We start from the raw sequence: 23,342 nt of genomic DNA on the forward strand, positions 1-23,342 counted from the left end.
CTGGTAGTTCCCCAGTGCTCCAGGATCTTTGAAAAATATAGTTCAGTGGTTCTGAGATCACATCTGCCAGTTCCTTGAGAACCTTGGGGTGTAATCCATCTGGTCCTGGTGATTTGAACTCGTCTAGGCTGGACAGGTGCTCACTTACCATTTTCTTGCCTATCTTAACTTGTGTTTCTATTCTGTTTTTTATGGCACTGTTTTTGATAGGTTGGTCTGTTTTTTCCCTTTGTGTAAAGACAAATGCGAAAAACGAGTTAAATAGTTCTGCTTTCTCCCTGTTGCTTGTCACCTTCTTGCCACTTTCACCCACTAATGGACCAATCATTGGCATTAGTTGGGAAATATTTCTACCTACAGATGTGATAATTCATTATGTGAAAATACTCAAAAATATAGATTTGGAAGGTCCCTGAATAGATCCACCCTTTTGCAATTCCAAAATTGTCAACTAACAGGAAGCAATGTCAACTTAGCTGGATAAAAATGTGCCTGTAAAGGAAGCAGTCATGCCTGATTTAAAATCTGGATTACTATTGATCAAAAATAACATCTTATATGAACAAGGTATTTAATTAATGACAATTGTTTTTTTTAATCAAGTGGAATTATGCATATGGATGAAGGTTTCTGTTCTTGAAATTCCAGATTATACAGTATTTGAACATAACAAAACATCAGACAAAAGTAGCATTTGAAAAGAGCAATAGAATTATTGAAAAAAGGAATAATTTGGTAGTTAAACACTATGGGAAAATAAATTACATATATACTGAATGCTGGTGAGGTATAAAGTATATACAATCTATTATACAGGAACTTTCTCTGTAGTCTATGCTCTGCACCTCAAGCAACTGTGTATGTGGAAGAATCCTAACTATACAGCAGAGGAATATTTCCTAATGTATAATATTGTGAGGATGTATCACAGATTTTTCACTGACTGGATTTTTCCAAGACAGGAAGAAATGTGACACAGGTTGATGAATCTGGTGATTTTGTTTTAGAACAACTAGATTTAGAACAACAACTGTGATTAGTTTATTGCCAGCAGATGGTAGTCATCAAGTCTATTTAGGCTTTGCTCTGCTATTTTAAAAAAGAATAAAACCAATTAACTGAGCATTATAAAAGTGAGATGACAGACCAATACTCCTTTCCAATGTCATACATATTGATATAAATGGCACACTATTAACTTTCTTCCATTTTTGTATTGTTCTTAAAAGAATGAATAAGCTGGCCATAATTCAACGTTTTATTTGTCAATGCTGTGAAACCAGGCATCTGTGCAAGATTAATTATGTGTAGGGGTGACAGAGAAAACACAAGTGAATGTCATCTCATATTATGACCATAAAAATTCATTTTCAAGATCACTGCCATAATTTTAAAAATAATGAACCAATTGGGATATTCTTTATGCCAAAGGGACTTGGTTAGCAAACATAAAAAGTTGTCCATTTTTGACAGCTAAAATCCTCTAAGTCAGAAGCCCCAAACCTTTTGGGCACCAGGGACTGGTTCTGTGGAGAAAGATTTTTCTGCGGACCGGAGAGGGCATGGTTTCATGTGCTGCCTGCATCCCATGGATGGGGCTTTGCTTGTTTGTGCAGCCTGGTTGCTCGCATGCTGTGGCCCGGTGCTGGCCCATGGACCGGGGGTTGGTGACCCCTGCTCTAAATGTTTGAGTGACAAGTACACTTCAAAAATAATATAGGCACTGTCAGGGCTGTTGTTAAGGATTGTTTGTTTACTGGATTTTTCCCCATCTCATAACTCAAATGAAAGAGGATAAGGCTGGCGTGGCTTCTGCAATTGCAGGCGGCATGAGGGGGGAATGCAGGCGAAAGTCAAAGCTGGCCTGGCTTCTGCAATTTCAAGTGGCGTGGGGGGGGCAGTGCAGGCGAACAGCAAGGCCGGTGTGGCTTCTGGCGTTGCATGGGGGAGCACGGCAGGCTAACAGAGGTAGCACACAGCTTCTGGCGTTGCGTGTGCGAGGGTGGCAGAGGCAACGGAGGGGAGGATGGACAAAATGGGAAGCCCCCGCCCACCACTCCCTGCTCTGCCTGGAGCCTGACACCTAAAAAAAAAAACCTGCAGAGCAGTGCCCTTTTTTTCCCACCCTCCCCTCCATTGCCTCTGCTCCTGGACTCCAGCCTGACACTGAATGGGCAGTTCGTGCGCCACCTCCGTTCACCTGCCGCACCCCCCCCACAATGCCAAAAGCTGCACGCAATCTTTGTTCGCTTGCTGTGCCCCCCCATGCAACACCAGAAGCCACTCCGGCCTTGCTGTTCACCTGGGCTCCCTCCACCGCCCACAACTGCAGAAGCTGCGCTGGCCTTGCTCCTCTTCCCCTTTCATTTGAGTTGTGAGCCAAGCTGTCTTTGCCAAGCCCCCTTGAGGCACCCCTCCCTCCCTTTCTGGTCACACGCAACACACTCTTGCCTCTCTGCACCCCGTGGCCCCAGTGGCTGCTACTCCTGCCGCCACTCCCCCTCCCTCCAGTCCTGGTGACAGATCTTCAAGGTCCCAAAACTTGTGGAGCAGCAACAGTACTTTTTAAAAATCTTGCATTGCATGCTCCCCCCCCAATCCCTGCCATTACCCATTACCAATCACATGCTGCCCCCCCAGCACCATTGCTTCTGCCTGCCACCTAATTGGCTGAGGGCTATTTGTCCATGCAGCCAAAGGCCCGGGTCAAACGGTTGTCTGGATGAATGGCCTGGGCTGAAGGATGAGGGGCGGAGGGCCAGGGGCCCATTGGCTGAGGAGAATGGCCAGGGGAGGGCCAGCGGAAGAGGAAAGTTGGCTGTAAATGGGCTGAGGCGGGTGGCAGGGGGCGAAGGAGGCGCGGCCAAGGGTCCGTGCCTAAACATCGCATTCCGCAGTCTAACACCCAAATGCCTAGTCTCACTGGCTCTCCTATAACACTCAAATCCCTAGTCTCACTGGCTGTCCTGTAATAATACAAATACAGCAATTATAATAATATAAGCTAAGTTAATAACATCATAGTAACACATTAAATTAAAATGGCACCAATCACTCAGTGAATTTCCAGCCAAGTCCTTGCCAGCTTCCAGAAATCTGTATGAGACGAGCCATCCTTGCCCTGTTATTTCCAAGGAGACATACCTCTGAGAGAATGCCTTGCCCTAAGGCCCACTCCTATGTGCCTCCCAGCAGGTGAAATGCCTTAGCAAATGCTGTCTCACTTATATTGGCCGGATGAATAGATCTTTGGTAAAAGGGGACTCTTTTTTTTTTTGTATAGGAACTTAGGAAAGTATCATAGTTTAATTTGGAGCATTGGTCCGTCCTAGCCAGGATTTTGTTTTGCATTAATTTTTTGTTTTATTTCCAAAGTTAAAATACAAACGCCAAAAAGGAACAAAGAAAAAAAGAATTCCAGACTTTGTTCCTAGCCAGGATTTTTTGACCCTACTGATATAGGCTCTTAAAGGTATCTGGCAGAATTTTCTTCTACCTCTATATCAGTGGTTCTCAACCTGTGGGTCAGGACCCCATTTGGGGTCGATCGACCATTTCATGGGGGTCGCCAAGCAAGGCTGTCCGCCATTTTTTTGTCCGCCATTTTTTTTGTCCGCCAGTCCCTTGGGCTGGGCCAGCTGGTGGTCGGCCTGCTTCATCTCTGCCGCTTGCCAGCTATGCCTCGGCCGGCACAGGGGGCGGAACCACGCATGTGTGGCGCTCCCGGGCAGGGAAAGTCCTTGACTTACGACCAGTTGGGTAGTCCTCAACTTACGACCGGTTTAGTCCTCAACTTACGACCGGTTTAGTCCTCGACTTACGACCGGTTGGGGTCGCGGCATTAAAAAGGTTGAGAACCACTGCTCTATATGGAGATGCTAGGGATTGAACACGAGATTTTCAGCATTTATTCTATACTTAACCTGAGCTCTGAACTTGTTTATTCAATGTATATAGTTGCTCTCTTGCTAGGCAACTCTTAAGATGCCTAGAAGACATGTCAGTCTTCATAAGATCTTCTGAGTCAAGATCTTATTCCACGTATTTTAAACAATTGGGGGCTTTATTTTTTTTTTCATTGACCAGAAGTGAGGTGACATTATAGTGGTTACATTGCACAGTAATATACAAACCATGCCTATGTCTTGTCTGTAAGCAGATCAGTTCATGCCATAGAATGAGAAATGGAAAACAACAGCTGCTCATCTATAACTGTAGTTCTAGTGCATCTACCAATCATACATATGGCTATTCCAGACTGTGCTGACATTGTTAGAACATTCTAGAACTCAACTGAATTTTGGCAGGCCCACAAAAGTCTCATCCACAGCACACACTTGGATACTTAGTTTAGTTTCTTAAGATCCACCCAGAACAGTCATGGTGACTAGAATATATCCTCTTTTTAAAAAAAAAATGGAGTTGGAATCAAGTATTATATGAAAGTCAAGATAATTAGGTAATTTCCAAGCTTTAGATAATAATGTTAATGGCATCAGTAGAAGATCATTCTGACAAGACTGACTTAAGGCCCCACCAGGCTTTCCTGTGCTTAAGGAGCTCCAAGGTGGCCAATTCTTCTGCTTTCACCATAGTGATACTACTGTCCTCCACATACTTATGAAGATTCAGAAAATCTGGAATAGGTGCAGAGGACAATGTCAATGACCAAAGAATTATTATAAAGATGAAATGAGACAATGAGTAGCTCAGTCTTGAGAAAAGAAGACAGAAGAGAATATGACAGTATTTTCCAAATACCTACAGGGTGTCATACAGAAAGAAGTCTTGTAATCTAGCAGCCCAGAATCTAAAACACCAAATTATAATCTTATGTTACAGAAAAGCAGTTTCTGAAAAAAAAATGTTAAGAAGCCTGAGAATAAAAATGAGGTAGCAGAACTAATCACAGAGGGAGATAGTGAATTCCCTTAACTAGATCTGTGCAAGCAAAGTTTGGAGAGCCATCTGTGGGAAGAAGTTTCATATTTAGTTCTTGCACCATGGAGAATTGCATATTGTGGCCCAAGAGACTCTTTCCAACTCTTCAGGTTCTATATTTATTTTTTATCCCACCTTTATTATTTTTATAAATAACTCAAGGTGGCAAACACAACCTAATACTCCTTCCTACGTTTCCCACAACAATAACACTGTGAGGTGCGTTGGGTTTGCTTAACAGTCATTGCCTTATTTCCTCTGAGCTTCTTAGAGTAGAAAAACTATTGCTCAAAAATATGTTTTATATCAAACCTTTGTCCTTGAGCATTGTTGGAAGCGTTTCCCTTTTTAGAGCACCACATGGAAAAAGAAGAGGCAATGAATTGGATGGCTCCCCTGTTTAAGAAATAAAAATGGATTTAATTCAGAGTGGCATTTTAAGCACAAACAGCACAAAATAATGCTTTAAATGGCCACACTCTAAAACACTGTAAGAAGTGTAATGTATTTGACTCGTATGCTTACAATTGCTGAAAACATTAAAACTAAACACAGGTCCCATAGAGTAGAAGCTATTTAGCATGTAAATTAAAAAAAATAATTCATTGCCGAGTTATAGATGTTTGCCTAAAAAGATCTGGCAAAAAGATTAATTGCTTTGCTATTCTTGTGCTATTCAACAGAGAGCTCGGAGCAGAATGCTTCCAAACATTTTAATACATTTTCTCCTCCCATTCTGACATTTGGCATTCTTCAGACTTCACATATATGCACACATGTAGAAAGTTAAAGACTCAATTCAGCAGGATAAATTCATCTTCTGCACAAAAGGAAAGGTCAAGACAGTCCACAGGAAGGAACAGCTTGCTTTGAAAAGAGTTCCCAATTCTAATTAGTGTTTCAGTTGTTACTGACTGCAGCCAACATCCTTTTTAACATTAGGAGGGACTGTTAATTGGAGTTATATCTATCATTTTATCATCTTGAAAGATGATATTTCCATAATCACTAGTTCTGCTGGAACAAATACTGTTTGGAAATTAGCAAAGAAGGATTTTTTTTTTTAAGAAAAACAGTTCTTTGTTTATGCATTTCCATGACAGTTTTTTTTCTAACATTTTCTCATTAATTTTATTATTTACTGTCTCAAACCATGATTATATCTACAGGCTTAGGAACATTAAAAATGGCTAGATTGCACTTCTATAATTAGAGCAGGTATCATCATTAGTTCTTATGTTTTGGATGCTCAGGTATACATGCCAACACTTTGCAGCCAGAATTGTACCAAGACAGCAGACAGCAGTGGCTTGTGTGTTTTTTCCCCCGAAGCACAACCTTTGTTCCAGTACAAATAAATATTTAGGAGAAAAAATGAAAGGGAAAAATAAAATTAGGCCCATGCTGATTGACTATTTTATAGTAATAGTTGGGACAGAAAATTGGGAAGGAAGAATGAAATGTAAGAGGTCTGGGTATTGAGGATGGCCTGAAAAAAGTCACTTGAGTTGGGTGGCTGTAGAAATGGAATGAATGAATAAATAAATAAGGCAGATATGGGCAAAAGAATGGCGACCTTTGGTGCAGTTTATCTGCTATATTAAAAAAAGGAATTTCTATTTTTTTTTCATTTTTCTTGGTCTTCGCATAGCCAAAAATGGCATCAGCTAGACTAAAAAGAGAGCCGTCAGCACACATCTTTAGGGCAAAAAACTTTGGGAGTCAACCCAAAGGAGGCATAAGCACACACATGAACACTGTAAGGAGAGCAAATGGACATACTTTATTTCTATTAGGTTCTATTTATAGGTAGTCCTCATTGTACACCTATAGTGGTAATGGAGGCTGCCCATTATGGTCATACTGTATGTCGTGACCATTGTAAATTGGGTCAGTCATATGACTGATTGAACTGATCAACCTTTTTTATGGTGATCATTAAGTGAACACTATGGTACAAAATAAATAAAATAAAATAAAATAAATGCCGTTGTCATTAAGTGAATCCATTATTCACTATGGTGCAGTTTTGCTGAATATCAGAAGTAACTGCTGATTTTCAGCAAAACTGTTATAAAACATAGTCACATGACCTGAAAAGGGCCATAAATATGGCTGTGTTGCCAAATGCCTGAAATGTGGCCCTGCAGACTGATACGAACAAGGCTTTGATGTTAACACCAACTGTTAATTTCCAATATAGGCCTGTCCCATTATGATGGTCTTCTGTATCTCCAGCAAAAGAGTGAAGTTATCATGGCTACTTTGCTTGTGGTGCGCTTATAATGTGTTTCTTTGTAAGGGATTTAAAGATAAGTGAAGACCTTTTGATTTTGTTAAAAACCTGCCTTTCTATTAGCAACCCTAAAGCATCCACAAAGCTTCCTAAGAGCAAACAGTGTTTCCAATTCAGAGATGTAGATATTTCTACCAGATTTGTATCCTTTTACTTACAGTGATTTATATGTGAGAGAAAATGGGAAGGAGAACAGACCTATTTTTAAAAATGGTTGAGATACTTATTTTAAACATTATAAAAATATTTTTGCCTTTAAAGATTCCTAATTGAAGAAAATCTAATAACCAATAGAATGACCTTATTAAGATCTAATCATCTTCATCAGAATAACCTTATGTTTTATTAGGTACCACAGGGATGTCAGTAACATGAAGCAAAAAAAAAAAAAATCTGAGGCAAAATGCAGAGATACCGTAAAAGGAAAATACATTAAATACTGCTTCTTAAGGCTTAAGCCAATGCGATTCCCGAGAAGGAAAGTTAATCCTTTTAAATTGGTTTAGAACAAAAGAATAACATTTTGATAGCAGTATACAATTTAACAAGGAAAGCTCCTATAGTATTTTCTTTCTGTATAACCACCTACATGTGGCATTACATTGTTAAAAAGAACCTGTAAGATTTATCTTGGGAGAAAGACAAACATTAATGCTACCTATTTAATTAAGGGAACAGCTAACCTTTTTAGCACAGTAGATCAGCCAAAGCTAATACCAAAGACAACATTTCTTAAATAACAGCAACTGCCCTGGATCCAAACTAATATAGTTCTACTTTGGCCCAATACAACTCAGTGAGATAATTTAAGTGTCTTTGGTTTATATGTCCAAACAATTGTAGAACTAAAGTGCTGTATGAATGAGGCATTTTAAATTTTCTATTATCAATTACCTTTGTTTTAATTAACACGTAGATCTTGTGTTTTCATAAAAGTTTCAGGAGAAATTGAAATAAAATTAAATAGGGAACTGGCATGCTGTAAAATGAGGCACCCACTTTAGCCTTAACTTACATATCATCTCCATGTGCTTTGTACAGCTGCAGGTCCAATAAATGTTTTTTTAAAAAATCAAAATAATTGGTGACCATAGCTCATGCATTGTGTGAAAGTAGATTCACTGACTCAGGAAAAAAAAAGAAATCTCAGAGTTGTAGAAAGTATTATGGGAAATCAGAACGGATAACAGGGAATAACAAGACAGATTTACTTCTGGTAAATGGATGCTCTGGCACTGGCCAATACCCACTATGTTGGGTATTATTTAACAGCCATTTTCGGGAATGCCTTTACTGACATGCTCTCAAAATACCAAATGTGACATCTGGCCCAAAAGGTTATTTTTGCCATAAACAAAAAGTAACCAACCCCTCTCTTGCAAAATAGAAGAAAATCATTTTGGGCATCCAACAGCAAATGGCCTACATGACTTCTTTTCTTGCAAATGTTTTGTCAAGAGAAGAACTAGAGACTTTAATTTTGTGAAGAAGCAGGTTTCTCCCTCCAAACTAACACTACATTTTAGCATTTATCCTTTTGTTGTGAAATCCCACAGGATGCTATTTTTGCTATTGTTGTTGATACATATTTCAAGGCCAATCACTATTGCCAATCACGTCTCACTATAATGAGAAGTTTGTGGACTTCTTTCATCGTTAACCAGGAAAGAAAACATTCTGTATTTTATGTAGTCCATAAAATCATAGCAACATATACATACTGAAGAGAATAAAGTCGTACACCTGTCATTGAAACTTATGTTTCCACTTACGGTAGCAAATGAATTCTGCTAGTTTTTCAGCATTTCCGCAATCTTCTCCTTGTGGTTTGAGACCTATTTCAGTTACTGAGAGGAGGAGGAGGAGGATACAAGATAAGTAAAGAAAATGAAGGCTTATCTTATAGACATTTGATATTACTGTGTCATTGTTTAAAAGTAGAATTTTGTTTTAAAATTATCATATGCAATCTAAAGACCTGATCAACTGTGGAGACACAAGGAAATTGCATAGCAACATGGTTAAATCACAGTTGTTCACCCTGCTTCTGGTAACCAGATCACTGCAATTAAGCAATAGATTACTTTTTTTTACATGTACTATGAATAAAAATAAGTTAGTATTATACTTTGCTGAAAAACATGATGTCATGGTTCTGATAGATAGAACCGAATAAATCAGAACTCCAAGGTTTGAATTTTCCTCAAAGAACATATTTATTGGATATAAAATATCGGCACATCAAAAGTGAAACCAAGTCTAAAATTCCCCCCAAAGAGTTACACTATTTCGAAGTAAAAGTTCCCATCCCAGTGCTATGCAAAAACTAAGATACCCAATAGAGCAGTTTGACGGGCTTTCTAACAAAACGCCCAACCCTCTTCTAAGAGAATGATCTTGGTTCCCAGACTAACAGAGATACTCTGTCCCCTTTCCCTTTCGTGTGGCAACCTAGAACGAGCAAGATGGCTGCAGCCAGGTTCATTGTAGAGTTGACGCATGGCTGCTGTCTAATTATTTGGCTCCTAATGTTATTTTTGCAGTAACTTAGCCACTGTATAGAATACAATCATTACAAAAATAACAACAGGTTTACAGTCTAGAAAGACAATGAAAATATGAGATTATACTGCTACAAAAGAGAATACTTTCAGAGGATACTTAAAGTAAGGTTGAGTCAAAGATTTCATGCACACATAGCTGTATAGTACCATTTATTTCCAGTGGAATTGAAGGGGGCATATTTTATGGCTTTTAAGGAGTAGATATATTCAATGTACTTTTAAAGCTAAAATTGCATCCAGACATTTTTTTTATTTGCCTTTTCTTTAAAAACAGAAGCTGATTTGTCTTTTAGTACAGAATGCCATTGCTGAAACCCAAAAGTAGTTATCAGATTAAACTGCCTAGTGTGAATTTTATTAACAATGTTTATCAAGGATGAACAAACAAAAAAACCACCAATCAAATGTTCCTATAAAATATATAAAAGCAAATGTTCTCAAGCCAGTCAGAAAATTACCATTAACTACCTAACTGTAAATAATCTAGTCAAGAATTATTAGTGTACAAAGTGTAGTGAAATATACACATTTGTTGCAATAATTTAACTGGGAAATACTTAACTTTGCTGTCAAAATATCCCTGCTTTATTCATTTATTATGTCAATTGTTATGGCTGGCCAAAATAAATGAATTCCAAATAATATTTATATTGCACAAAGGCCCATAAGCCAGCTTCCACACCACGAAAAACACATAAAACTGGCTTATCTGACATCTTGGCCCCATGCCCAGGATCTTTCTTTAATAAAAGCAAGCAGGGCGATATCAGTCTCGGAGGTGATATGCTGTTCCAGAAAGCAGGCACTGTGACAGAGAAGACATGCTTCCAGGATCTCACCTATTGGCACTGTTTAGTAGATGAGACCTGGAGCTTGCCCAATCTGCCAGATCTGATGGGATAGGCAGAAATAATAGGAGACAGGCGACCCAGTCCTTACAACCTTCCCAGCTGGCTTCCAACAAGCAAAGTCAATTGGGAAAGTCAGATTTGCTTAACAATTGTGCAATTCATTTAACGACCACAATAATTTGCTTAACCACTATAGTGATTCGCTTAACAGCCATGGTAAAAATGGTCATAAAAGCAGGTCCAGGCACATGTTGACTTAGTTCATCAAATTACTTAGTACTTCTTTAATTCAGTGAATTAGTTCACCAAATTACAATGGAAGTTCTGTTCTTGATTGTGGCCATTAAAGCTGAGGATTACCTACTGTATATGGAAAATAGACTTCCAAACATTATTTTCTTATGATAAAAAACATGGAAACATCCTAGAAACTACTGATTCCCAGAGATAAATAGGAAAAAAGGCAAACAGACACAGAGAGTCTGTCAGCCTCCAAAAGCCAAAAAAGATACGTAGAAACTCTTCTAACCAACTTCTTTTATTGTGTTCCTCACCTATAGGCAACAATCTTGCCAAACTAAAGCAGACTACTTGCACCATAAAACATATACTCTGGGAACTAGGAAGGAGGCTGTCTTAACTCTCTTTCTCCTACACAAACTATCTAAACTGCAATGTCTTTTGCTCTTCAGGAATGCACTCCCTCCATCCTGGGAATCTGACAACATCAGATGTATAAATGTCCAAAAACCATTTTCTAATGCTATAATAATTACAAAGTAGCTTCCATATGTGTAATACTGGGGACCATGAACATACTTCATACATATCAATGTATTTTCTCCTCCAGCACATCCTGACAAATAAGTAAGGCTTCAAATGGTCAGATTGCTCATACGTATATGAGGAGTCTGACCACTTTGATGCCTTACTTATTTGTTAGATCTAAATCCCACCTTTCTTTCAAGAACTCAATGTGAATTCCATTTTACCCCCACAAGAGCACCCTCGTAAAGCATCCTAGATTAAGGGAGAGTGACTGGCCCTATTGCATGGCTAAGGGAGGACTTCCTTCTCGGAGTCTCCAGCCCTGGATTGCTACACTACTAGAGTTTTAGATAAGCTGACTGAATCCTTGATCTGCCATAGAGGATTAAGAAGCAAAGAGTCAGACAATACACTTGCTAATCTTGTTTTAACATGAAAACTTTTTGTCCTGCAGCCAAAATAGAGTTTATCTGTTAAAAAGCCTGATGTATACTTTTCTTAAACGTTTTTATATGAATCTAAAGAAGTGGCTTACCTAATCCAGCAGTAGCTTTCCCTACCACATAAACAGGTTTAGTATTCCATTCTTCTCTTAGATAATTCTTCCAAGCTAAAATGAAACAATGCATCTTTCACATTTCATGCTATGTTAAGCCATAAGCAATAGTGAACAAACCACAATAGGCGGATTCAAACTACTAAAATAAAACCATGCAAAGAACATTATGCTCACCTTCTTTTTTACAACTATCCACTAGGCCTAATTTAACAGCTTCTACTGCTCTTGGACTGGTAAAAATTAATCCACAGTATTGTTTAGGATGAAAAAGCTATTTGTTGAAGAGAGAAAAAAATAAGTAAAGTATTAATATAATATTCACCATCAAGAAAACTTAGAAAGCAAAGAGTTTCAGTATTATTTTCATCAAAATGTTAATACATGTAAAAACACTAAAACTTGCCATTTTAGAAATAATGGGATCCCATTATACCAAATCTTTGAAAGTTTATTGTGACAATCTGAGATTGGCATAGGGGAAGATTCTAGGGCAGATAATAAAGTGCTAAATTGATAAGCACTTTGAATATAATATACGGATCATTAGAAGACAACATAAAAGCTATCAAGCTTAAGACTACTAAGGCATTTTTTGATTGGGTAACTTTCTTTGTAGGTTACATGTCACTGTGATTAAAAAAATAAATTAAGTGTGGGATTTTTTTTTTAGAAATGTTCCCATCAACATTTTGTTGCCGAATTTTAGGGACATATCTAATTTTTCAAGCCAAGTCAACCATAGTAGGCAGTTGAACCTTTCTTCAAGACTGGTGATCAGATAGCATCCCCCACCACTTGAAGAGAGAGTGTAATGTATGAATGCTGCTCTCTCTTCTTTTACATTTTGTTGCTTTTGCCTGAGACAGCTCCTTATTGTGCTCCTTATTTAGGCATAGTTCAACCTATGCCTAAAAATGTGAAAAGGTTTAATCTGAAATAGCAATACGACTCATATTTAAAAATCCAGTTTATACATAATTGAAAATGCATATTAATATGGCTGTATAACCTCATATCAGCGTATGTTTACAACCCTATTAGCATGCATAGTTGATAGATAGATAGATAGACCACATATATACAAGATGCTATTCTTTTAAGACACCTTTCAACCATCTGCTTTGTGTACTATTCATAAAATCCAAGAACCATTACAATAAAAAGAAACAGCATAATTTCTAGCTCAAGAGATCCATTCTGGTAATCAAGTTAAGTTAGCCCTAATTTTGGCATAATTAGACTTATTGTTGGGTTATCTACTCATTGGTATTTTTTGCATCTCAGAACTTTGGTATTAAATGATAAACTATGGCAAAGAAAATGAAAAGAAAATAAATTGCTCCATAACCACCCCTAAAAGCATTTGAAAGTAAAACATCTTTAGGTGTTTACAAATAGTCAAGAAAGATACATGTATTTTTATGTTTTATTTAAATGGTGATTGATAATTGCTAATTCACTTAGTGATCAGTTTTAGCTATAAACTTAAGTTTATATCTACGGTAATTATAAAATAAAGGCCTTTTGTTCCTCAAATAACTACCCTTATCAAAATGATAACCCAGAAGTAAACTTACTCACTGAAAATCTAATTCTTCTTATAAGCCATTAAACCAATGATAATACTATCAAAGTGCTCACTCATCTTTTATGAACGATAAAGTTTTTCCCTTCTACTGATTCCGGATAAAAAAAGTCTTTAGGAAACAAATATGAAAAAAAGGTCAGCTAGGTCTAGTTCACTTTTTTGGTAAGCAAACATATCTCTTCTAGATATTATTGAATTAGCAGTGTCACAGGCAACATTTCCTATATGCATTGGTTCTTAGTAAAAGGAAAAAAGTATGGATGGTGTAAATAGTTAAAAGGTTTTAAGCAAAGATTTCAGAGTTCTTTGGTCTTGAACATTGACCTGTTTCAATAATAGTAAAAAAAAAACCTACATGGTACATTTTGAAGATTTAATTGCTATATTAATATATACATATTTATTGTTATTATATGTCTCCGGACTCATAAAGCAGAAAAACTTAGGTAGACTTCTTCCCTTTGTGTTTTGCTTATGAATTTTCATTTAGAACCTGCTGTGAAACACTTTTTAAAAGTTGGTTGGCCTTAAAATCATTTAGATTGCTTGTATTAAATTTGTATTTAAAATTCTATCCTCACTTCAAAAATGCTAAAAATGGTGTTCATTGTTGTACTGCAATTTGAAATATCCCAACAATAAACTATTTTAATCTAGTTTCATTCTCTTCTTCCCCCATCCATCACTTTTGATGGTCTGGATGGTAAGCTTGCTTCAGAGATTTAGAATGCGACTTTATACTAATACAAGTTGAAAACAAGTCTATGTATAATCAGAGAAACTTCCAAATTAACATAAAAATGACGTGATACTAAGATTTACTAAAGGAAATTCAATGCAGATGCTATTAAGCTTTTAAAATTGTTTTTAATCTGATTGCTGTTTTTTAATAAATGTGAGCTGTCCAGAGATGTAGACGAGTGGGCAGACATATAGACTGAATGAATAAATAAATTTAAAATTAAGACATTCTTAGATTTGTAATTTGTTCTGACCACCAAAATTAGAAATGGTCACAGTACTTCAACTCCATGATAGTAATTACCCCTCTCTCAGAATATTAGAATAATAAACTTAATTGCAGGGCACCAATAAAAAGGGAATCATTCTTCATGCAAAGAATAGAATTTGCTGCCATGAAAGATGCTAGTCACTAAATGATTTCAAAACACGACTGACTATACACATTGCTGAAGGATGGGCCTATTAATGCAGCCATCAACATGTACAATTATATTACTGCTACTAGCAGCATTTAAAGATCAGTTCGTATAAAGCAACTGTGAAAAATGTTTTGTGAGTTTTCTGAATATATGTGATACAATACCATTTGCTCAGAATACTGGATTAAGATAACTAGGTTTTGGCCGGGATTAGCAAGGTTATTCTTATATTCTTAAAATCCATTATAGTTTTCTCTTAATTTTTGATTATCACAATATTAGGATGGAAGAGTTTGTCGCTACCAAACTGTTAGGAATCAGACATTTTTGCTTATCTATTACAATTCACACAAACACACTCATACAGGACTTACTATAAGTGTCCTGTCCCCAATAGGGTTTATAACATCAACATTTGAATTGCTAACCAAATTAACAGAATGAAAGGAAAGATAAATTCATAGTTTTAATAGCATGGGATATTACTTCAAATAACATTCAAAACTTACTTTTTCAGAGAAAGTTTGAAGAGAAATAAATTCAAATGCTAAAACTGGAATTAAGGTTGCTTTGAGTCCGTGTGAACCAAGTTCCTTTAAAAGAGAAGTACAGAGTTTTATGGAAAAAAAGGAATCCCAATTGAATTATTACCCATTACTCATTGAAACACCTAAAATTATGGATTTAGGAGTGGAGTGGAGTGGAGTGGAATGGAATAGAATGGAATAGAATAGAATAGAATAGAATAGAATAGAATAGAATAGAATAGAATTCTTTATTGGCCAAGTGTGATTGGACAAACAAGTCTCTGTGCATAAGCTCTCAATGTACATATAACAGTGGGTAATAAGTCATAGGTCATAATCATAGTTACAATCATTAATCATAAGTTACAAACTACAATTGATAAATCATAAAAACCAATAGGATAGTAGGAAAGATGAGAAGATGATAAAAGATTAGAATATAAACACTACTGCAGTATTGTTTTTAATTTCTATTTTTAGACTAACCAGGAACCTGTGAACTTTAACTATGGCACAAGATTAAATGACCTATGTTTTTAGAGCTGGTTGAGTAACCATCTTCTTTACTTTTGGAGCAGTTTGATACTAATATATTTCCATTAACAAATGCCTCAGCCCAAGTACCTGTCTGACTCTGACCTAAAATGTAACGTGTGACCTAATCCTGGAAGTGTATTTCATCCCAAATCTCTGCTTTTGTAATCTCTTGCTTCTGGAAAAGTGACGGAGCGCTCTAAAGCTTATGTCATTTTGCTGATCTGGATAAAAGAACTGTCCAATTATAGATTTAGGAAAATTTTATGTGAGCAGAAAACATAGGCATTTACATTTTATAAGTACTTCTTAAAGTATTGTAACAAGGCAATTCAAAAAGTATATAAGAATCAATAAACAGCACTGAAAATAGAGAGACACATATCTAGCCATGAAAATTATTTCACGAATAACATCATGCCAGGGGGGAAAAAAACTATGGTTTGGAAAATAGCTAAAGGCATATTTCATCTATTATTTTTTCAGGAATATAATATATAAGACTTTGGCAACAGCTTCTCTAAACTGTTTTCACTGTGATGTGGAAAAATGGCTGAATTCATAGTAACACTCCTGCACATGATTATACATGCTAAATAGATTACTTCATTAAAATGAATTTTAGTTAGTTAGTCTATATGATGTAAAATGTGGAAGATTGCTCTAAAAATAAAACCTGCATTTCTTTTATGTAGGAACAAGAGTATTACAAGAAAGTCAGACATTAAAGACATCAATCACCATTTCTACCATTCATTCTAATTTAAATAAAGGAGATTTCTATAATAAAAGCTAGCTTTACTAAACAGTCATTATCTATTCCTTGTTAACATGTGTCTTACTTCATAAAATGCTGATAAATTATTGTGAGGGCATATGTAGGAGAAGGCAATTTTTTGACACTTTGGTTGAAACCAAAAAAGACTTCTTTAAAATATAAAATATAATCTGTATATTATTCACCTACGGTACATCAATTTGATAAAATGCCATGTATTTCATTTTCAGGAAATAATTCCTATAAAGTTGAAAAGAGAGGCTATAATATAATACATTTTTACAATAAAAATGAGTTACACATTAAATTACTTCTGACAGTAGCCCTTAATTCATAGCTATCACAGACAATAAAATATTATTTCCAAAAGACAATCAAAAAGAGGCACAAAAACTAACATATTGTCTCAGCTAGTCAAAGTTGGGGGGGGGTGTTTAATAATTCAATTCTTAGTGAAATGTCATCTGTTAAGTACATCCATTACACTAAAATGAAGAATTACATTTTGGATAAGCTGGAATGCAATTCAAATACAATTTTTTTTCTTAGGTTACTCACCTTTATATAAGAATCTGGTCCACTATCACTTTCCTTTGGATCTTTCAATAACAACACTTTCATTGTTTACTTGTGTAACACCTTGTAATAGCGAAGCACAAAATGGAAATTAATCTAAATCAGGATTCTTTTTTGTAGAAGAGTTGTACCTGTTAATGGTTACAAGAAACAGGATAATTAACAACAATTCTGAAACGGTGTTGATCACACAATGAGTAGGCACTTAATGTGCACCCTCTGCAATTGCGTATCAACCCTGATAAGGCTAACAAAATGCACATTGTCTTTAAATGATACGATATGTCTTCGCATCTGGAAAGGAAAAGGTAAAAGATTTTATTTTACAAATATGCAGCATGCTAATTGTATACTATGAATCTTGCACTTAACTTTGTAACATATAATTTTGGAATTCCACCAAAGTGTTAGGAGAGCCATAACCACTGTTATAATACATACTTGCCAATGCTCTTACAGTATTTGCATGTGGACATCTAAACAAGCCCATCCCAGATGATGTTGTTGTCCTGCACAAAAAAGATAAGCTATGCCTGCCAAGAGGTTTCAGATATACTCCAAGTCAAATGTGAACATACAGCTCTTTTTCAGAGCAATATTACAGTATTTGGCAGATAACCTAAGGTCCAGCAGGAGAGAGAGATCCATTTTGTTTAATGCATTGGGGATGTTCTTTTCTCAACACGAAACAGTCTCAAATCCACCAGAGGTTCCCATGAGATCTAGGTGTATTTATACAGTGTACTTCTCATCTGCCTTTCAAATGTGTGGTTAATTTACAGAATAAAACAGACATTTAAACCATGCATTTTAAATGAGCCAATTAAGCAAGTTAAATTTAGATTGAAATAAAAGAAGTGGTATTTTCTAAAAATGTGGCCAGATGCCTTTGCTGTTACCAGACAGCTACCTTTCTCATTGGCACAGTTTCTGTACAGCAGAACCTTGCAGCCTCTCTCCTAAATATTTAGGTCAACTGACCGTAGAGAAGGCCAAATCGTGAGAGAATCAGGGGCACTGATCCCCAAAATGTTATCACCAGTGACCCATCAAATTCTATCATCAACTGTTAGATAGCCACAAGCCCTCTACTGCAAGGTATCTATGCATTCTGACCTTAAGCAAATGTACAGTAGATGAGCCTTTTCAGAGCCCACTTTGAGTCTCTCCCATCAGTGCTACTGGCAGGAAGAATTCATGGGACGCCTTATTTGCAGAGACTTTGCCCTTGTGGCTCCAGGGAGACAAAAACTCTTCCTCATGTCCTCCTATCATGTCTCTTTAATGATGCCCAAGATGTGCTCTGATCTAATCATTTCCAAACATGAGGACCACTTGATTTTTAAGGGATCACCTATCAGGTGGCCAAATATATTCATCAAGTTATACAACTCCACAAAAATTTTAATTATATTGTTTTGTTTTGTCTTTCCCAATAACAAATTCTTGTGTTGAACCATTTCTCTTTTTTAACTCTAAAGGCTGATAAAAACTACAATAAAGATATTGATTTGATCCCAAAAAATGTATTAATGTTTGCATTAGTCATCAGGTTGATTTTTTTGTTGGTGTGATGTTTTATTTGTTATGAAAAATGTGTGTTTATCCCTGTATACTTCTTTGAATCCTGCCAATGCATTTTGTGAAATAGCTAGTCAACTTACAGCCATTCATTTAGTGACAATTTGAAGTTACAACACTGAAGAAAATGACTTATGACTGGTTTTCACACTAAAAATTGTTGCAGCATCCCCAAGATCACATGATCAAAATTTGGATGTTTGGCAACTGGCATGTATTTATGATGGTTGCCGTATCCTGAGTCATGTGATCACCTTTTATGACAAGCAAAGTCAATGGGGAAGCAAGAGTCACTTAACATGTCACTAAGTTAACAACTGCAGTGATTCAATTAACAAGTGTGGCAAGGAAAAGTTGTAAAATAAGGCAAATTTCACTTAACTGTCTTGCTTAGGAAATTTTGGACTCAATTGTGGTGGTAAGAACAATCTCAATTTTGCTATTTTGTCATATTTGGGGTTTTATTTGATGTCTTACAATATTACAAGTTCTTCATTACTGTGTTTCATTTCTTAAACTTGCTTTCTTGGAACAGAATGGAATGGAAATAGGAATAGAATCCTTTATTGATCAGGTGTGATTGGACAAACAAGGAAGTTGTCTCCAGTGCATAAGCTCATAGTGTACATACAAACAGTAAGTAATATGCCACAGATTATAAATCATAGTTATAATCATTAATTATAATTACAAACAATTGATAAATCATAAGAAACAAATAGAAAAAGATAGTAGGAAAGATGAGAAGATGAGAAATGATGAGAAATAAGACAATGCTGTGGGAATTAAGTGTTCATCAGAGTGATGGCACAGGGGAAAAAACTATCTTTGTGTCTAGTTGTTTTGCCATGCAATGCTCTATAGTGGTGTCCTGAGTGGAAAAGATGAAATAGATGTCCAGAATGTGATGGGTCTGTAGATATTTATTAGATACTAGCTGTACCCAGCCACGCGTTGCTGTGGCTAAGACAGGTTAAATGTTTTTACCTGTCACAGGTGTGACATCTATATAATAGTAGGTATATAAAAACACGCGCATATTCGAATGCAACGTTGTATCAAAATTTCAAAGCAATCGGTGAAGAACTTTCGGAGATTTAAGATTTTGAACAAACGAGCATTTACATTTTTATTTATATAGATGATATTAGAGCAGAACACCAGCTTGGAATCGAAAGAATGAGTTGTGGATCCAAGGACTACTTCTCCCCCCTTCATCTTTTTTAAGCCTTTCTTGTCAAGCTATACTTTTCTTGGGAGCCACATTGCAAATGGTACCCTTTATGGCAGCCATACTTAAAAATACCATTAATTTTTAGAGTAGCATACCTTCTTTTTCTTAAGCTTTCAGACCAGAAAGATGTACAGTAACAGTACATCACATCATAACAGTATGTCAACAGTATCATCAGGGTACCAGGTTTTACATAACTTATACTGCCTCACCCTCCTCTTGATGGGAAATTTTTCCAATTACATCCTGAAGTGGTGTTTTTATTCCTACTGACCACCAAGAAGCAAACCCCCCTCTAACGGAGAATGCATCTATTATATTATGTACTGTATTGTAGAGGAGAGTAAATCTATGATCTGGTTGGAATGAGGGCAAATGAATTGGATGGATAGATAGGATCTGGATAGGATCAGAATAGATAGGAACAGGCCAAAAGCTTCTCTATAAAATCTGGGAGTAAATGGGGTGAGGAATAGAATTATCTAAAGCACTTGTCTTGCCTAATATGGGAGTAATACCAGGCCAAATTAAAATAATATTAAATTACAACAGTCAGATTTCCTTGTCTCCCATTTGCCGTAAGGAAAATATTGGGTTATGTGTGACCTAATCCTGGAAGTGTATTTCATCCCAAATCTCTGCTTTTGTAATCTCTTGCTTCTGGAAAAGTGGTGGAGCACTCTAAAGCTTATGTCATTTTGCTGATCTGGATAAAAGAACTGTCCAAGTATAGATTTGGGAAAATTTTATGTGATCAGAAACATAGGCATTTACATTTTATAAGTACTTCTAGTAATTCTTAAAGTATTGTAACAAGGCAATGTTTTAAGGATGCTTTTGGAACATAACTTCACCATAATATTGCACTGACTTTTTCTTGACTTTAGGGAAATACTATGATAATAAAAAATAATGAGCAGGATACAAAGGTATTTTATTCCTCTCATTCCCTCACAGAAAAATAAAGACTAAAAATCTTTCCCCGCCTCTACTGAATGCAGTATTTCTCTCCCGCTGTCTCTTTTGGAGGGGGGGGGCACTTCAACTGCAGTACATTCTTAGCTTGTGTTGCTAACACGAGATTTCTATGCCTTGAAAAAAAACGTTTGTTCCTTCATACGTGTATAATCCTACCCAGCATTCTAATCCTTTGGGGCAATATTCAAGTCATACGCATAAAAAATAATAAAACAGAAAAAGCCACAGCTCGCTGTCACTGGAGGTTGGCTATTACAAAAACAAACCGTACAGCAGAAGTTGAGGTTGCGGGGGGGAGGGGGGAGTAATTAGGTACATTTAAACACGCATTAAACACGCATATACAGCAGGCTTACTGCATTGGAGAGGCAAAGACGCGGACAGCCTCTTTGCAGGCAACCAAGCATTAATGGGGTTACGCACCCTTTTGCAACCCCCGAGCGGTCGTCCGCATTTTTGTAACTCGGATCCGAAGGCTCCCTAAGCCAGGGGTTCTCAACCTTGGCAACTTTAAGACTTGTGGACTTCAACTCCCAGAATTCCTCAGCCAGCAAAGCTGGCTGAGGAATTCTGGGAGTTGAAGTCCACAAGTCTTAAAGTTGCCAAGGTTGAGAACCCCTGCTTTAAGCCGAGGCAGAAGCCAAGCTCCGCCCAAACCGACGAAGTTCCGTTCTCGGAATGCGCTCTCTACCTACCCATCTAAGCCTGCAAAGCCGGCGTAAATCGGTCATTGGTTGAGTAGGAACAGCTCCCCCTCCCCGCCGTGGATCCTCCCCACAGGAGGCAGCTTCTCCAAACCACGTCCAGAGGACTCGGCGCTCCTCTCCCCCCAACTAGCTCTCTCGCCTTTGCTTTCGCTTCCCCCGCCGCCGCCCCCACGTTTCCGGCCAGCGCATGCGCATGCGCATGCGCATAGCGGAAGAGAGAGAGAGAAAAAAGCATATGGCCACGGGGGCGAAGCGCAGGAAGGCGGATGGGCCTTCAAAGTCTCGGCTGGAGGAGGAGGAGGAGGAGGAGGAGGAAGGCAGTGACAGCCAGGCATCTGATTCGGACCTGGAGAGTGATAGCGAGGAAGATGAGGAAGAAATTAACGAGGTGAGTTGAGCCCCCCCCAGCCTGGCGGCTTCTTTTCCAACCTCTGCCTGCAAGTGGACAAGATGAGTTTTAGAGCTTCTTGACTACGGTAGAGCTGCTCCGGATTTGTCCGTAGCCTCGAGTCGGGAGGGGGGTGCAGGTGCGGGTGCAGGTGGGGACGTGGGCTCCAAAAACGCCGCTTGGTTGCTGGCTTTGGCTTCATTCCCCTGAGAAGATGCCGCCGTTTCCTTTTTTAACAGTGTAATTTCGCCTGGAAATCCCCTTTATTTCCCACTTGCTTCCCGTTCACTCCGAATTAGTTGAATTCGGGAGAACTCCTTGGTGTCCTAATGGACGATCACTTAAATAATATGAGCCGGCAGTGTGCGGCAGCAACCAAAAAAGCTAATACAATCCTTGGTTGTATAAACAAGAGGCACAGAATCAAAATCACGTGAAGTATTAGTACCGCTTAGTAAGACCACATCTGGAATGCTGTATCCAGTTTTAGTCACCACATTACAAAAAAGATGTTGAGACTTTGGAAAAAGCGCAAAGAAGAGCAACTAAGATGATTAAAGGCCTGGGGACAAAAACATATGAAGAACAGTTGCAGGATTTGGGTTTGGCTAGTCTAGAGAAAAGAAGGACTAGGGTTGGTTGACATGATAGCAGTATTCCAGTATTTGAGCGGCTGCCGCAAAGAGGACGGGGTCAACTTCTTTTCCAAAGCACCAGAAGGCAGGACAAGAAACAACGGCTGGAAACTAATCAAGGAGAGAAGAATTAAGGAGAAACATGCTAACAATGAGGACAATTAACGACTGGAACAGCTTGCCTTCAGAAGTTGTGGGTGGTTCATCACTGGAGATTTTTAAGAAGAGACAACAGTCATTTTTCTGAAATGATATAGGGTCTCCTGCTTGAGCGGGGAGGGAGGGTTTGTACTAGAAGACCTCCAAGGTCCCTTCCAGTTTTATTCTGATTGATTGCTTTTTTTTTATAATAAAATTTTATTAATTTTTATAATTAAACAATAAGTAATATGATGCATTTATAACACAAACACACACACAAAAAAACAATCCAACTCAATACATTATCGGAAACGCTCCGCAGTCCCCGACCTGCCTCCGCCCTCATCCACTTGCCTTTCCTTCCTACCTCTAACCCACAACCTCTCCTCCTTCCTCCTTCCCCTTTCTACATCCCCCCTCTTCCTGACCACCTCCTCGAGTGCAAGCCGGGGTACCAACCGAGCATTTCCTCTTCTCAATACAATTATAACATATGAATACATCAATTTTATTTTAATACTCCTAAACCCCTT

At 37.6% G+C, this 23,342-nt stretch overlaps 2 protein-coding genes across 5 annotated transcripts in view; one reads left to right on the top strand and one right to left on the bottom strand.

Annotated features, from left to right (window-relative positions):
• Nucleotides 1-21,785, bottom strand: part of UROS (uroporphyrinogen III synthase) — a 25,756-nt gene extending 3,971 nt beyond the window's left edge. Inside the window, exons 1-7 of one of the 4 annotated variants that reach the window (XM_015817563.1) lie at nt 21,634-21,785; nt 17,128-17,276; nt 15,240-15,323; nt 12,154-12,250; nt 11,956-12,030; nt 9,010-9,084; nt 5,254-5,337 (exon numbers count right to left, since the gene is read on the bottom strand). In XM_015817563.1, coding sequence (XP_015673049.1) covers nt 5,254-5,337; nt 9,010-9,084; nt 11,956-12,030; nt 12,154-12,250; nt 15,240-15,323; nt 17,128-17,190 — 478 coding nt within the window. In that variant the 5' untranslated portion in view covers nt 17,191-17,276; nt 21,634-21,785. Of the gene's footprint in view, nt 1-5,253; nt 5,338-9,009; nt 9,085-11,955; nt 12,031-12,153; nt 12,251-15,239; nt 15,324-17,127; nt 17,277-17,586; nt 17,611-21,361; nt 21,452-21,633 lie in introns of those variants that run through there. The other 3 variants (XM_015817580.2, XM_015817572.1, XM_015817588.1) reach the window with 3 other exon arrangements.
• Nucleotides 21,786-21,852: 67 nt separating this feature from the next.
• The window catches only part of BCCIP (BRCA2 and CDKN1A interacting protein), an 11,223-nt gene continuing 9,733 nt past the window's right edge, over nt 21,853-23,342 (top strand). The window contains exon 1 of the mRNA XM_015817599.1: nt 21,853-22,033. Coding sequence (XP_015673085.1) covers nt 21,881-22,033 — 153 coding nt within the window. The 5' untranslated portion in view covers nt 21,853-21,880. The remainder of the gene's footprint in view (nt 22,034-23,342) is intronic.

The sequence above is a fragment of the Protobothrops mucrosquamatus genome, unplaced genomic scaffold, assembly GCF_001527695.2.
Source record: "Protobothrops mucrosquamatus isolate PMUCROS unplaced genomic scaffold, P.Mucros_1.0 scaffold_128, whole genome shotgun sequence".
Lineage (NCBI taxonomy): Eukaryota > Metazoa > Chordata > Lepidosauria > Squamata > Viperidae > Protobothrops > Protobothrops mucrosquamatus.